The 15,693-nt window shown below is 42.1% G+C and overlaps 2 protein-coding genes across 2 annotated transcripts; both read right to left on the bottom strand.

The window, feature by feature from the left end:
• Window positions 1–493: 493 nt before the first annotated feature.
• On the bottom strand, window positions 494–6,513 carry ftr66 (finTRIM family, member 66). Its single transcript, XM_023977167.2, has 6 exons — window positions 5,790–6,513; window positions 4,915–5,010; window positions 4,519–4,752; window positions 4,249–4,408; window positions 4,066–4,125; window positions 494–3,895 (listed from the first exon to the last, which is right to left on the bottom strand). The coding sequence occupies exons 1-6, from the start codon at window positions 6,375–6,377 to the stop codon at window positions 3,366–3,368; spliced, it is 1,668 nt and encodes a 555-aa protein (XP_023832935.1). The 5' UTR covers window positions 6,378–6,513; the 3' UTR covers window positions 494–3,365.
• A 64-nt stretch (window positions 6,514–6,577) lies between these two features.
• On the bottom strand, window positions 6,578–15,382 carry myadmb (myeloid associated differentiation marker b). Its single transcript, XM_023977218.2, has 2 exons — window positions 15,221–15,382; window positions 6,578–9,061 (listed from the first exon to the last, which is right to left on the bottom strand). Exon 2 carries the CDS (start codon window positions 8,927–8,929, stop codon window positions 8,045–8,047), a length of 885 nt encoding a protein of 294 aa, XP_023832986.1. The 5' UTR covers window positions 8,930–9,061; window positions 15,221–15,382; the 3' UTR covers window positions 6,578–8,044.
• Between the last annotated feature and the right edge of the window lie 311 nt (window positions 15,383–15,693).

Below are 15,693 nucleotides of genomic sequence, written 5' to 3'. Positions count from 1 at the left end.
GGGCCATTCCCCCAGAAATGTCCGGGAACTTGCAGGTGCCTTGGTGAAAGAGTGGGGTAACATCTCACAGCAAGAACTGGCAAATCAGGTGCAGTCCCTGAGGAGGAGATGCACTGCCATACTTAATGCAGCTGGTGGCCACACCAGATATTGACTTACTTTTGATTTTGAGCCCCCACTTTGTTCAGGGACACATTATTCAATTTCGGTTAGTCACATGTCTGTGGAACTTGTTCAGTTTATGTATCAGTTGTTGAATCTTATGTCCATACAAATATTTACACATGTTAAGTTTGCTGAAAATAAACGCAGTTGACAGTGAGAGGACGTTTCTTTTTTTGCAGAGTTTATAATCGCTGCCAGTGGTGGTTCTACAAAGTATTGACTCAGCGGTGTGAATTCTCACATACATTCGATATTCTCTTTATTTCATTTTCAATACATTACAACAACAAAAAATTTTACATATTTTTTGACTTTGTCATTAGGGGGTATTGTGTGAAGATGGGTGAGAAAAAAGGATATTTAATCATTTTGAATTTAGGCTGTAACAACAAAATTAATGAATACTTCCTCAAGGCACTGTAGGCCCTGTCCAGAAGAAACCCTAACCCATCCTCCCTAGGCGGCAATTGGGTAGATCTGAAACAACTTGATAGGTGTAAGCAYTAGGGTGAATGCACTTTAAATTAAATCTCAGCTCTGTTAAAAGTACACTCAAGAAAATATTTTATTGATCATAGTGATTGAGTATTWTTAAAACAGGTTAATATGCCCCACAAACATTAGACAACTACAGATGTAGGATGTTAATTTGAGCCAGTTTGCTACAGCAGGAAAATAATCCTGCAGCTACAGGTATTGAGAATTATTATGTGGATTATAATTAATGGATATTTTTTGTAGGGGTTAATACATTTTACATTAGGGCAAATCAAGTCTGATATTTTTTWGTTAAAATTACAAACTTCAGAAGCCTTTTTAAACCTTGAGTACACAACAAGTTTGCATTTCCTCCTGTGGAGGAAAATTCTCATCAACCAAAGAGGGATCAAATTAAGATCCATCTGTATACAGAAAGCACTTTAATTGCTGAAATTAGTCAATTAAATCAATGATGAGCGAATAGTCAGATTAACTGATACCTGACATGGACATGGTGGTGTAGAGATCGGAGTATTGTGAACTAAGAGGTTGTGAGTTCAAATCCCAGGTGAGTACATGTTTAATAAWAATTAATGTATGATTGAACATGCACAATGTAATCATGTATGCCAAATATGTAAGTTAAAAGCACTGTGTGTGAATATCCTTACCAACTGTCACACCCTGACCTTAGAGAGACTTTTTATTTCTCTATTTTGTTAGGTCAGGGTGTGATTTGGGTGGGCATTCTAGGTTGTCTATTTCTTTGTTGGCCGGGTATGGTTCCCAATCAGAGGCAGCTGTCTATCGTTGTCTCTGATTGGGGATCATACTTAGGCAGCCCTTTTTCCCACCTTCAGGTGTGGGATCTTGTCTTTGTATAGTTGCTGTTTAGCATGTTGTGGAAAATTGCAAGATTATGTTATAATGTTTGTATTGCATTGTAATGGTTGTTTTATTCGACAGAATAGAGTATTGTGTYTGTGTTCCACTGAGGATGGGCCTCTATGAGATAGCACTGACAGAGGAGATTTACGATGTCTTTGGGTTATAAAACCTAAAGAGCAGATTGGATGAGGTAATGGTTTTGTACTATGAAGTACCAGGAACGAGATTAGAACCTCGTCTGAGGGACCAAACTCAACGATAATTAATAGTGAATGTTATCTGGCTAAGGGATACTCCTTTCTCAAGAAAAAGTATTTCATTGTGAACAGTTCCTAAGATCTGTGATTCGTCATGTAAGTTGAGAGGGGTGTATCTTGGCTATAAAAGATCTTTGTACTTTTATGTTGGTACTTTTCAATGGTTCATTAGAGATAGCGCATCATTGAAAGTCAAAAAGAGCTATGGCAAAGCTCATATTATTAAAGATATAATTTAAGTATAACTCTGACTGGTGTGTAGTTTGTAACTCTCCTCATTTGGTAAAGCAGAAAAATGCCACCACAAGCGCTACAGAGCTTTACGTTCGTTTTGTTTTTTTGGCGTCATTTGATAATAAAGTAAAATGTACGSKTACAACGCTGCACCGTGGTCTCCTAACGACGAACGTAACACCAACAGAAAAAAGCTATCAATGGTTCACTAATCAGGGCAACAGTGATGTGTATAGATGTTTTGGGCAGACACATACATGTTCATGAAACGTGTCTAGAACATTAATATCTTACGTTCTAAGAACATGGCAACCATGTTCTGTGGATGTTGATGGAATATTCTCTTAACCCTCAGAAAACTGGACATGACTGTTCATGAAACGTTCCCATTAAACATGTCTATAACAATATCTTAAGTTCTGAGAACATGGTAACCACGTTCTGGGTGAGTTCTATTTGACATTAAGGGAATGATGTCTTGGAAACATTCCTTGCACGGGAACATTCCTATGAAAATGTTAGTTAAGGACTTAATGAGACTCTTAAGGGAACATTCTCCAGTGTTTGTTGTTAGCTGAGCATGCAGTAACTGTGTCCACAGGGGATAGCCACTTGATTTCCTAGCACATCTAGACACACTGGACAGAGAAATTGATCCTGGTAGAGGAGTTCCTCTGCCTGTGCCATTTCAGAGAGTACAGGAGAAACAGCCAGAGAGAGAGAGAAAGAGAACCGTATTGATTTCTTTTGATAGTGAAAATTGAGGAATTATATTGTACTTCCTGGTTCAACCAGCAGTTACAGGAGGTGTGGTTACTGTGTAACAAAGAAAAAGGAACTTCCGGCCCTGTTCGTGTGTGCGTGAGAGACAGTATGACATTTGTTCATGTCTATTTCGCAACAGACTGGACTTTTGCGCACTGCTGTGCTGTTGCCACTGAGGTTACTTGTGATACTTTTGATAAAAACATACCACAATAAATGTGTTTTAAAAACACAAATGTCAGTGCTATTGATATTGCCCTTAATATGACCATTTCAAATCAACATAATGGGGATGTGATGACAGTCAGATTAGAGAATGGGGGAACAGGATAGACTTTTCTTTTAATTTCACAAGAAGGTATTTGCAGAATTTGCATTGAAAATATTGTACTTTGTTTTGCCAGCAAAATACAAATTATATCAACTCTACAGTAACTAAACTACACTTTAACTCTTCAGTAATAAACAAATACAAACTGGGGTGAGCGACATCTGAGACTATCAATTATTATTAACTTCACCATGAAACTAATTTTCACACATGCTAATGCCTTTCTCTCAGCTGTTATTTCACTTTCATTCCATCTGGCACAATTTAACGAAGACTCCGAAACACATAAACTCAAAGCCAAGATAGAGGGGCTGAGTGAATGTGGTTTGGACTCTATGGAGCAGGGTCATTGTGTCAGAGACGCTGTAGAAACACAGACTTCCTGCCCTGTGATCCAGGTACACTCCTATCCTAGAGGAGGTTGAAGTGGGTATTCTAGTGGCCACGTTATTGTGCCAGATGGTACAACCTTTTCTGGAACAGAACAAACTCCAGGACTTGTCATTGCGTCCAAAGTGGGAGTTGTTGCCCTCTCCTCTCCTGGTCATCTCTTTGTACGCCACAGCCATATTGATGCCACTCCCGCTCCACTCGGCTTCCCAGTAGCAGCGCCCTGACAGGGCCTCAGTACACAGCACCTGGCTCCAGTGATCAAACCTCTCTGGGTGCTCCAGGCAGGAGTGGTCCCTGGCCCTCACTGTCACCACCTTGTTCTCCTCAGACACACTCAGGTCCCTGTGGGCTGTCCGGGGGTCCAGTGTGAGCTGACAGGAATCTACGAGGAAAGAAGATGAAGGGTATGAAAGGAGGAGTCAGTGTACTAAACTATAAGAAAATAATGGTAACAAGAAGATGAATGGAATCCATAGAGCACCACCACGATGCAGATTTAGCCCTGAGCTAAGAGCAGATGCAGCGCTATTAATGGAGTTGAAACTGACTTACAGTATAAGAACTCTGGTCTGATCCGGGGCTCTGAACACTGCAGGAGTTTCACTGTGCCCGCTACAGATGAATACGAATTAGACATTGAAGAGTAGTAATGTTCCATAGAAGAAAAAAAAAAATTACTTTTAAAACAGCTTTAATGCAATATAGAGTGAATTACAGTAAAGTGTCCAGTCTCACCTGCCCTGGATATTTTGGGCCATTCCCCTTTGAACAGGTCCTCCAATCTCTTCTGGAGTGCTGATACCGAGGCTCGAACTTGACCAAAATCCACCAGAGGAACCACTGTGATTCTGGGTGTGTCTGTGAGTTCAGTCGATTTAGAGATTGACTGGCAGTTCTAGAATCCAGGAGAGAGGAAGACAAAGTGTGGGACAGATTACAAGATACAAATAAATAAAAACACTGGACACCTTAATTATACCGAAGCCAGAGCAGCAGTGATGCTACCTGTAGAAAATAGATATGATCCTCTGTGTGTGAAAGCTGCTCCAGCTCACAGTCTTTCTTCCTCAGCTCAGCCACCTCCAGCTCCAGTCTCAGTATGAGCCCTTCAGTCTGACTCACTGCAGTCTTCTCCTGGGCCCTGATCAGCTCTCTCACCTCACAGCACCTTCTCTCTATGGAGCAGATCAGCCCAGTAAAGATRTTCTGGCTGTCCTCCACTGCTGTCTGTGCAGAGTGCTAGTGGGAGACAGAGTGTGGTCAAGATATAACATTTAGCCAAGTATGAACAAACTCCCAAAACCTCCCCCATCCACTAAAATATTAGCTTATTAATACTTGAAAGTCGCTTCGGACTTGGCCATGGCTGCCATTGCTCTACGGATCTCCACAGTGCATCACCTTTAGTGACTGCAGAGCCTGTCTCAGATCCAGCAGTTCGTTTTCTTTGGCTTGCATTCTCAGTTTGGATTTCTTCCTCGTCTTCCCCAGCTGCCTCTGCAGGGACAAGAACATGCCCACAAGCCTACCTTAGTAAATATTTGGGGCTCATATAAGCAGGGTATTGATCTTATGGCGAGTCGTTCGCTTTGTCAAATTGAATATTTAGCTGGTCAAAGCTGTGAGGTTGTTTAGTCTCCATAACACTCAACATATATTATTTTTTACATTCTACATTCCTCAAATGAAAATAAGCATACTCAAAATGGACACATTGAGTCATAAAATGACCTACACATTCTATAACCCGTAACAGCTAGGCTATGGATGAAGGGAAAATGTATACTTCCCTTAAGAGAATCATGTTACACATTGGCACATCATTTCAGTCATATAGTCAAAAGAGATGAGGTTTTGCATGTGGAAACAGTGTATGGTGCCACATTCAAAGCAACTGACAACCGATGACAGGCACCTGACACGCCTTTTCCAGGATAGGATACCTTCCTCAGATCCCTGGTTACATATAGGCAGGTGTCCGATAGAGTTAACATTTGAATATGGGAAAGGAAGTTCTATTGATAGAAATGTACCTCTAACCTTTAGATTTTATGGCCTCAACTCTGATCATTATCAGGGAAATGTTCACATTGTTCAAATGATATCCATCACTCCCAGTATAGAAGGAACCAAACATACCGCTTCCTTATAGTTATCAGTCATAGGAATGGGCATAAGTATTCTTAATGCACATAGCATACTTTCAGAAATGTACATATTCTGTCATGGTTAAACAACTGAGGTTGAAGGACAAGAGATTGTTTTTCAGTCCTTACCCGTTTCTTGGTGCTTTCTGCTGCAGCTGAGACGGTAGCATGGCTCCTGTGTTCATCCATCACACACAGCAGACAGACACACTGCTGATCAGTACGACAGTAGATCTCCAGTAGTCTATCGTGATGAGAGCAGATCCGCCCCTGCAGTGGCATGGTGGCTTCAACCAGGGTATGCTTCTTAAGGGCAGGAGATTTGTTGTGAGTGTGGAGGTGAGCTGCACAGTAAGAGGCCAGACACACCAAGCAGGATCTGGTGGCTTTGATCTGACCACCGAGGCAGATATCACACYCCACATCTCCAGCATACCGGCAGCGTTGACCAGAGGGTGCAGCTTGGAGTCCTCCTGTATTCAGTTTCTCCACCATCTCAGCCAAAATGGTGTTTCTCTTCAGAATTGGTCTTGGAGTGAAGGTCTGTCTGCATTGAGGACAGCTGAAGATGTAAGAGGAGTCATCTTCACCCCAGCAGGCCCTGATACAGCCCATACAGTAGCGGTGTCCACAGGGAAGAGCTACTGGCTCCTTCAGTATCTCCAGACAAATTGAGCAGCACAATTGCTCTCTATCCAGAGGACCTGTTTGTGCCATTCTCTATCAGAGAGACAGGGGGAGATTGTATAAGCGTCTCTGGAGCCGCCTGTGGCATCCCTTTTATAAACCTACATACTGTATACAAAGCAGCAACCCACAACCACACCTCCCATAGCGGTTTGGGGTGTGTGTGTGTGTGTGTGTGTGCGTGTGCGCACATTTGAGAGAGATCGAGAGAGAGAGAGATTGAGAACACCTAAATGTTAGTTTATTTTATTCAATTAACAAGGACAAAGACAGATATACATAGGCTATAATTCAGGGATCATCAACTACATTCAGCCGCAGACTGTAGACTGCAAGAAGCCCAAACAGATAACATTTGACTCAAACATAATAATTTTAAACTTAGCTTACATGTGTATACAATCACATTACTCGCTCTGTTATATGTGGAAATCATTTTGGAACAGATTTCCAAAATTAAAAAACAGTTGAAGTTGATTTGCTGGTGTTTTTAGTCCTTTATGTCAAATCATTTAAATTTGGTGTGGGGGGGGGTTTGCTCAGAAAACTTGGGGGCCAAATAAAATTTGACCCGTGGGCCCCCAGTTGACAAATCCTGCTATAATTTATCACATTGCTTTTACTGAACACTGGATTGTATGTTCCCATAACACTGATGTGGTATGCACAGTCTCAACAGGCACAGCGGAATAAAAAACATGTCATGTTTAGTAACAGCAGGAAGTAGTGAGGACGATGCAGCAAATGGATGTCTCCCTCTATGACAAAGTGGACATTCTCATCCACAAGAGCAGACTGTTACAGCAGTACAAAGCAATGGGCCAGATTAAGAAGAATACATTTTCCTAACGTTTTGTTTTTATTCTAAGATGTTGTTTTTGGAGACGCCATAGCCTACAGAGAACGGGTTATAACAAAACACATAAGTGTCAAACAGTAAGTGTTCATTACACAGTGAGTTTTAATTCAGTTACCTTATGCATATATTATTTCAACATACAATATACTCCTGACATGTAGCTTGGCAGAATATGAAAATATTTAAAAAAGTGTAAAAACAGGAATGTAAAATTAGCAAAAAACCTACACTAACAGAGTATATCTTTACATTAATTCAAACACAATTTGTTTTACATCATGTCTTGAAAACATTTGGAGCAGTGTACCAATCTTCTAAAAATTACTCAGGGGTTTGATTGAATTACTTGTATCCCTTCGTAACTCATCTTAAACAAACTAGGAAGGTGTGAGTTGTTCTGTAAAATCTACCTACAGTTTTCCATAATGTAAAAAGTCATGCTTATTAAAAGACCATTGAAAGTTGTAAGACTTTACATGATCTATAGTAATGTCAACATTTTCAGCAGATCCATCCTGTCTTTGGAATACTGCATTTATGTGTCAGATAATCAGAGCTCAAACCTAGAAAACATCTGGTCCATCTGATCATAGTTCTTGGGTCTATAAAATCATCATTGTGTAAGGACTTTTCCTTTTGCATGAAATAAGAAATAATTTAGTGTCTATGTGTGGAGGTGACTAATGGCTGAACATTGATATATAAATGACACAAAATACAGTAAGCAGTTTCTTTGTTTCTCCCTCTTTCTTCACCTCTTCATTTCTACTCCTCAACTTCTTTCCATCCTACTCAAAATCACCTACCTCTTCTCGTTCTTCCCCTCTATACCTTTTGCTCACACAGTAATAAACACCAGTCGGGCAGAGTAGATCAGGTCTGCCAGGTAGAGCACAAAGTTGACTGCAGTGAGCACAGCCACAGCCATCTGCTTGTCCCATGCACACAGCCCTTGACTGTTACCACAGAAAGTGGGCCTGGAGGAAGTGCCCCCGTGCTTCCTGTCAAATGTAAAAATGGGCCAGATGATGGTAGCGGAGAGGTACATGATGACAGCGAGTAGGGCGTAGGCAGACAGGAAGCGGGCGAAGGGGAAAGGCAGGCAGCCGGTGCACTCGCAGATACACAGCACAATGATGGCCGCCGACAGGATGAAACAGATGCAGTAGACGGCCAGGCACCACCTCAGTGCATCGTGAGAGTTGTAGGACACCGGGTCGCTGATGAAGACAAAGATGACGCAGGCCACGAAGGTTTCACACACTTTCAGCAGACCCGGGGCAGTGGCCATGTAACCTGCTACCTCACCTGGCCGGGCTTTGCTGATGCTCACCTCACTCATGTAAGCGATGGTGGCCAGGCAGGAGAAGACGGTGGCCACGATGCGGTAGTTATGAGTCTCGTTGCGGGAGGTCTGGCCCTTGAGGAAATAGAGGGGGAAGATGATTGAGGCGGAGAGGCAGAGCAGGGAGGCATAGCAGGCGAAGGTGATGGGGAAGTTTTTCCAGGAGACGGGGGCACGGGTCTGCAGGCCAAACAGCTCTACCAGCAACACCAGCAGGGTCCCAGCGAAACTGAAGGCCCAGCAGAACACACACCAGTCCCCTGTACCGTGCTTGAGGTCGGCCCCATGGATGGTCACAGCAAAAGCCACACAGGAGAAGACCAGAGCACACAAACGCACCCAGAACAGGGGGTTGGAGTGCACCACCACTATCGACATGATGGGATATGGATGATGCTTGACAACTAGGACGGGTTAGACTGAAGTGAAGGGCTGAATTGGCCGGAGATGTAGGTGTTTCTGTGAAATACCCTAGGCCTACAGTTCTTGGTGCATCTGTGGCAGAAGGATCTATAAGGAGACACAGAATAGAGAGCAGCTGTCAGTAACAAAGAACAAATTGACAGCATGCATTCATATAAAAGAAATCTCATAGCAAGTATTGATTCCATTATGATTTTCAATGTACATTCTTGATGATATATCATATTTGGACTCATGAGGGCAACAGTAGCAATGTGTCATTATCTCCATCTCAACATGTAAGTAAAAAAAAAWTTAAAATCATATGTTGATACCTTGTACAAGGAGAATCAAAAGTATAGGTTCTCTTCAGTTTTATACTCTGAGTGCTTTATCAGCTGAGGGATTCCTGTTCTGTGAGTCAGTGAGTTCATGTCACTGGACATTCCTTCACCCCCCCTTTCAGACAGAGGTGGTGCTGAGACCTCTACCCAACCTCTCAGCCAATCTGTCACCAGCCTCTGCGGAAGGGCCTCATCCACTAACAGTCCCAACATCCAGAGACACTCAGGGCTGCTCACTCACACTATCCCCCACAAGTGATAGTGAGTCCATGTTCCCAGTTTACATACTGTTGAAGGACTCAGAGACACATGTTTACATTAATAAAATAAGTTGTTCAAACAGCAGGGGACAGAGAGTGGGAGGAGGGATATGGAGAGAGAAAGAGAGGAAACAGACAGATGAATTAAGATTTGAAAAATGGACAAACTCAAAGTGAGAGTGACCAAAGGAGTCAGTCAGAAAAGGCTAGCTGAAGTAAAAGGAGGAAAAAAATTAGAAGAAAAAAAAGAAAAAAAAGGGGAAAGCCCTGTGCCTTAACCTCAGAAGGACACATTTTAAACACGGTGAGGAATAGCAGAGCAGTGAGTCACCTCCCTCCCTCTCTGCCCCTCCCTCATTCTCCCTTTCTCTTCCCTGTAAGATTTTCCAACTCGTTGAGTTATCCCAGATGTGCAGACTGCTGCCGAACTGCAAACTGAGTTAAAGGTGCCAAGTCCCTTCTACCTCTCTCACACACACACACACTAGAAAAACCATATGGAAGGCAGAAATGGAAAATCCATCCCCTCCCTGCCATTACTTGAATGTTAGGAAACTTGGTAAAAYACCATAAAGTCCCTGAATGGAAAGCCACCTTATAAGGGGTGGCATGGAAAAGACTACATTATCATCCAAACAGAGGGACTTCCCTTTAGAGATACACTCACAGTCCCACACTCAGCCTGGACAGGAGAGAAAACAGGATATTACAGTCAAATTAACTCCCTCCCTCCCACACACACACACTTGAGGGTGAGGAGGCTCAGTGTTTGTTTGCAGCCAGGGTCACGAGCGTTGTTATGACAACATGGTTAACTCGATTTCACCCATAATTCAGTTAAAGAGCTATGGGCTCCCAGGCTGGAGATGTTCACATGTTGTTTCATCATGCTCCATAGTTCAGCTGCAATAATAAGGGGAACTATTTGCTTCCACGTGTTCTGATCAATAGTAGACTATATTCACACAAAATACACTAATATATGTATGTATATGTAAAGTTGAAGTCGGCAGTTTACATACACCTTGGCCAAATACATTTAAACTCAGTTTCACAATCCCTGACATTTAATCCTAGTAAATATTCCCTGTCTTAGGTCAGTTAGGATCACCACTATTTTAAGAAATGTGAAATGTCCGAATTAATAGTAGAGAGAATGATTTATTTCAGCTTTTATTTATTTCATCACATTCTCAGTGGGTCAGAAGTTTACATACACTCAATTGGTATTTAGTAGCATTGCCTTTACATTTTTTAACTTGGGTCAAACGTTACGGGTAGCCTTCCACAAGCTTCCCACAATAAGTTGGGTGAATTTTGGCCCATTCCTCCTGACAAAGCTGGTGTAACTGAGTCAGGTTTGTAGGCCTCCTTGCTCGCACACGCTTTTTCAGTTCTGCCCACAAATTTTCTATAGGATTGAGGTCAGGGCTTTGCGATGGCCACTCCAATACCTTGACTATGTTGTCCTTAATCCATTTTGCCACAACTTTGGAAGTAAGCTTTGGGTAATTGTCCATTTGGAAGACCCATTTGCGACCAATCTTTAACGTCCTGACTGATGTCTTGAGATGTTGCTTCAATATATCCACATCATTTTCCTGCCTCATGATGCCATCTATTTTGTGAAGTGCACCAGTCCTTCCTGCAGCAAAGCACCCCCACAACATGATGCTCCCACCCTCGTGCTTCACAGTTGGGATGGTGTTCTTCGGCTTGCAAGCCTCCCCCTTTTTCCTCCAAACATAACAATGGTCATTATGGCCAAACAGTTCTATTTCTGTTTCATCAGACCTGAGGAGATTTCTCCAAAAAGTACAATCTTTGTCCCCATGTGCAGTTACAAACCGTAGTCTGGCTTTTTTATGGCGGTTTTGGAGCAGTGGCTTRTTCCTTGCTGAGCGGCCTTTCAGGTTATGTCGATATAGGACTCATTTCACTGTGGATATAGATACTTTTGTACCCGTTTCCTCCGGCATCTTCACAAGGTCCTTTGCTGTTGTTCTGGGGTTGATTTTCACTTTCGCACCAAAGTGCGTTCAGCTCTAGGAGACAGAACGCATCTTCTTCCTGAGCGGTATAACGGCTGCATGGTCCCATGGTGTTTATACTTGCGTACTATTGTTTGTAGAGATGAACGTGGTACCTTCAGGTATTTGGAAATTGCTCCCAAGGATAAACCAGACTTGTGGAGGTCTACAATTTTTTTTCTGAGGTCTGGCGGATTTCTTTTGATTTTCCCATGATGTCAAGCAAAGAGGCACTGAGTTTGAAGGTAGGCCTTGAAATACATCCACAGGTACACCTCCAATTGTCTCAAATTATGTCAATTAGCCCATCAGAAGCTTCTAAAGCCATGACATCATTTTATGGAATTTTCCAAGCTGTTTAAAGGCACAGTCAACTTAGTGTATGTCAACTTCTGACCCACTGGAATTGCGATACAGTGAATTATAAGTGAAATAATCTGTCTGTAAACAATTGTTAGGAAAATAACTTGTCATGCACAAAGTAGATGTCCTAACTGACTTTCCACAAATTTCTTGTTAACAAACTATAGTTTTGGCGTGGTTGAAAAACGAGTTAATGACTCCAACCTAAGTGTATGTAAACTTCCGACTTCAACTGTATGTATGTATGTATGTATGTATGTATGTATGTATGTATGTATGTATGTATGTATGTATGTATGTATGTATGTATGTATGTATGTATATACACAAAAGTACAGTACTAGTCAAAAGTTGACACTCATTCCAGGGTTTTTCTTTATTTTTACTATTTTCTACATTGTACAATAATAGTGAAGACATCAAAACTATGAAATAACCCATATGGAATCATGTAGTAAACAAAAAAGTGTTAAAACAAATCTAAATATTTTATATTTGAGATTCTTTAAAGTAGCCACCCTTTGCCTTGATGACAGCTTTGCACACTCTTGGCATTTTCTCAACCAGCTTCATGAGGTAGTCACCTGGAATGCATTTCAATTAACAGGTGCGCCTTGTTTTAAAGTTAATTTGTGGAACTTATTTCCTTCTTAATGCGTTTGAGACAATCAGCTGTGTTGTGACAAGGTAGGGTTGGTACACAGAAGACAGCCCTATTTGGTAAAAGACCAAGTCCATAACATGGCAAGAACAGCTGAAATAAGCAAAGAGAAACGACAGTCCATCATTACTTTAAGACATGAAGGTCAGTCCATGTGGAAAATTCCAATTCCAAGAACTTTGAAAGTTTCTTCATTTGCAGTTGCAAAAACCATCAAGCGCTATGATGAAACTGGCTCTCACGAGGACCACCACAGGAAAGGAAGACCCAGAGTTACCTCTGCTGCAGAGGTAAAGGTTATTAGAGTCATCAGCCTCAGAAATTGCAGCCCAAATACATGCTTCACAGAGTTCAAGTAACATACATATCTCAACATCAACTGTTCAGAGGAGACTGTGTGAATCAGGCCTTCATTGTCGAATTGCTGCAAAGAAACAACTACTAAATGACACCAATAAGAAGAAGAGACTTGCTTGGGCCAAGAAATATGAGCAATGGACATTAGACCGGTGGAAATCTGTCCTTTGGTCTGATGAGTTAAAATTTGAGATTTTTGGTGTAGTTCCCACCATGAAGCATGGAGGAAGAGATGTGATGGTGCCTTTACAGTGACACCGTCAGTGATTTATTTAGAATTCAAGGCACACTTAAACAGCATGGCTAGCACAGCATTCTGTGGTGATACGCCATCTCATCTGGTTTGTGCTTAGTGGGACTAACATTTGTTTTTCCAACAGGACAATGACCCAACACACCTCCAGGCTGTGTAAGGGCTATTTGAGCAATAAGGAGAGTGATGTAGTGCGGCATCATATTACCTGGCCTCCACAATCACCCGACCTCAACCCAATTGAGATGGTTTGGGATCAGTTGGACCCCAGAGTGAAGGAAAAGCAGCCAACAAGTGCTCAGAACAGGTGTATAAAATCGAGCTCACAGCCATGCAATCTCCATAGACAAACATTGGCAGTAGAATGGCCTTACTGAAGAGCTCAGTGACTTTCAACGTGGCACTCTCATAGGATGCCACCTTTCCAACAAGTCAGTTAGTCAAATTTCTGCTCTGCTAGACCTGCCCCAGTCAACTAAGTGTTATTGTGAAGTGGAAACTTAGAGGAGCCACAACGGCTCAGCCGCGAAGTGATAGGCCACACAAGCTCACAGAACAGAACTGCTGAAGCGCGTAGCGCATAAAAATTGTCTGTCCTCGATTGCAACACTCACTAGTTCCAAACTTCCTCCGGAAGCAACGTCACCACAAGAACTTCGAGAGCATCATGAAATGGGTTTCCATGGCCAAGCAGCCGCACACAAGCTTAACATCATCATGCGCAATGACAAGTGTCGGCTGGAGTGGTGTAAAGCTCGCCACCATTGGACTCTGGAGCAGTGGAAATGTGTTCTCTGGAGTGATGAATCACACATGGTCTGGACGAATCTGGGTTCGGCGGATGCAAGGAAAACGCTACGTGCCCTAATGCATAGTGCCAACTGTAAAGTTTGGTGGAGGAATAATGCTCTGGGGCTGTTTTTCCATGGTTCGAGCTAGGCCCCTTAGTTCCAGTGAAGGGAAATCTTAACGCTACAGCATACAATGACATTCTAGACGATTCTGTGCTTCCAATTTTATGGCAACAGTTTGGGGAAGGCCCTTTCCTGTTTCAGCATGAAAATGCCCCCCCGTGCACAAAGCGAGGTCCATACAGAAATGTTTGTTGAGATCGGTTTGGAAGAACTTGACTGGCCTGCACAGAGCCCTGACCTCAACCCCATCGAACACCTTTGGGATGTATTGGAACGCCGAGTGCGAGCCAGGCCTAATCGCCCAACATCAGTGCTCGACCTCACTAATGCTCATGGCTGAATGGAAGCAAGTCCCCACAACAATGTTCCAACATCTAGTGGAAAACCTTCCCAGAAGAGTGGAGGCTCTTATAGCAGCAAAGGGGGACCAACTCCATATTAATGCCCATGATTTTGGAATGAGATGTTCGACGAGCATGTGTCTACATACTTTTGGTCATGTAGTGTATATCAGAGCCCTCATATTCAAAAGAGTCAGCTATAATCGGTTTACATCTTCCCCGTTATTCTGGCAGCTGTTGCCTACCGTTATCCTCCCGTTATTCTGGTTGGCCATTGACAACCACAGTCCCGTTATTCTGGTTGGCCATTGACAACCACAGTCCGAGGTGATGCGAGAAGTGCAAATTGAGCCGCGCACTGGAGTTTCTCAGTGTTACAAAAAAACGAGTGTATCCACCATCAAGTCATTCATAGAAAGCAAAAACATTTCAATGTCAAACAAGTTTTACAACAACGCAGCAGTTATTTTCTTGACTATCCTATCTTGTGTCCCAAATACTGCTAATAATAAGCAATTTTCTTGATACCGTGCAAAAGTGATGTTTTATTTCCAGCGCTCACGGTGAAAATTATTATTTTCAATAGACTGTGTTAAAACTATAGAAAAGCATGCAGGTAGGCAAAGTTTCAACTGTTTGTAGAACATGCTGTAGACCACATGTATAAAAACTACGCTAACCCTCGGATAGACCAGTATTCTATTACACAATCTCAAATATAACTCTGAAACAAAAAGGTATTACCTTTTCGTTAGTTTTGGGACTGCAAAATCCTTCGTTCTCTCTCAAGATCTCTAATCGAATCGGAATTTACACTGGTAGCCTTCCTAGTCCTGAATTTAACACAGCCGTAGTCAGAAAAAACCCTCCCCCCAGCTTCCCGCCCATTGCAACCAAATTAGGTATGAAATGTCTCAAGCGTTATTTCCACATATTTCTTTCTACTGCGCGTCATCCCAATCCACCCTCATCCATTTAGATGAATAATCTTTGTATTAACAACCTGGTATAAATTAATTAAATAATGTCAATGAAATTATTACATTTTAATTAATTTAATTGATTGTCATTTGGTTATTATTGTTTAATTTGGCGTGATGGTTCCAATTTAAAGCAGCAACGTCCTACTATGGGATAAGATGAGTGGTGAGGGCTACAGAATGATGTCATCATTGGCTAGGCTACCAAGATAAAGAACTACTATTCTTTTTTTGTTG

The sequence above is a fragment of the Salvelinus sp. IW2-2015 genome, linkage group LG32 (genome assembly GCF_002910315.2).
Source record: "Salvelinus sp. IW2-2015 linkage group LG32, ASM291031v2, whole genome shotgun sequence".
In the NCBI taxonomy this organism is placed as follows: Eukaryota; Metazoa; Chordata; class Actinopteri; order Salmoniformes; family Salmonidae; genus Salvelinus; species Salvelinus sp. IW2-2015.
The sequence above is the reverse complement of the archived record's forward strand: the minus strand, read 5'-3'. Positions and strand labels throughout refer to the sequence as shown.

Excerpts from the sequence above, each read along its gene's own strand:
- myadmb (XM_023977218.2), bottom strand. The coding sequence starts at position 8,929 with ATGTCGATAGTGGTGGTGCACTCCAACCCCCTGTTCTGGGTGCGTTTG.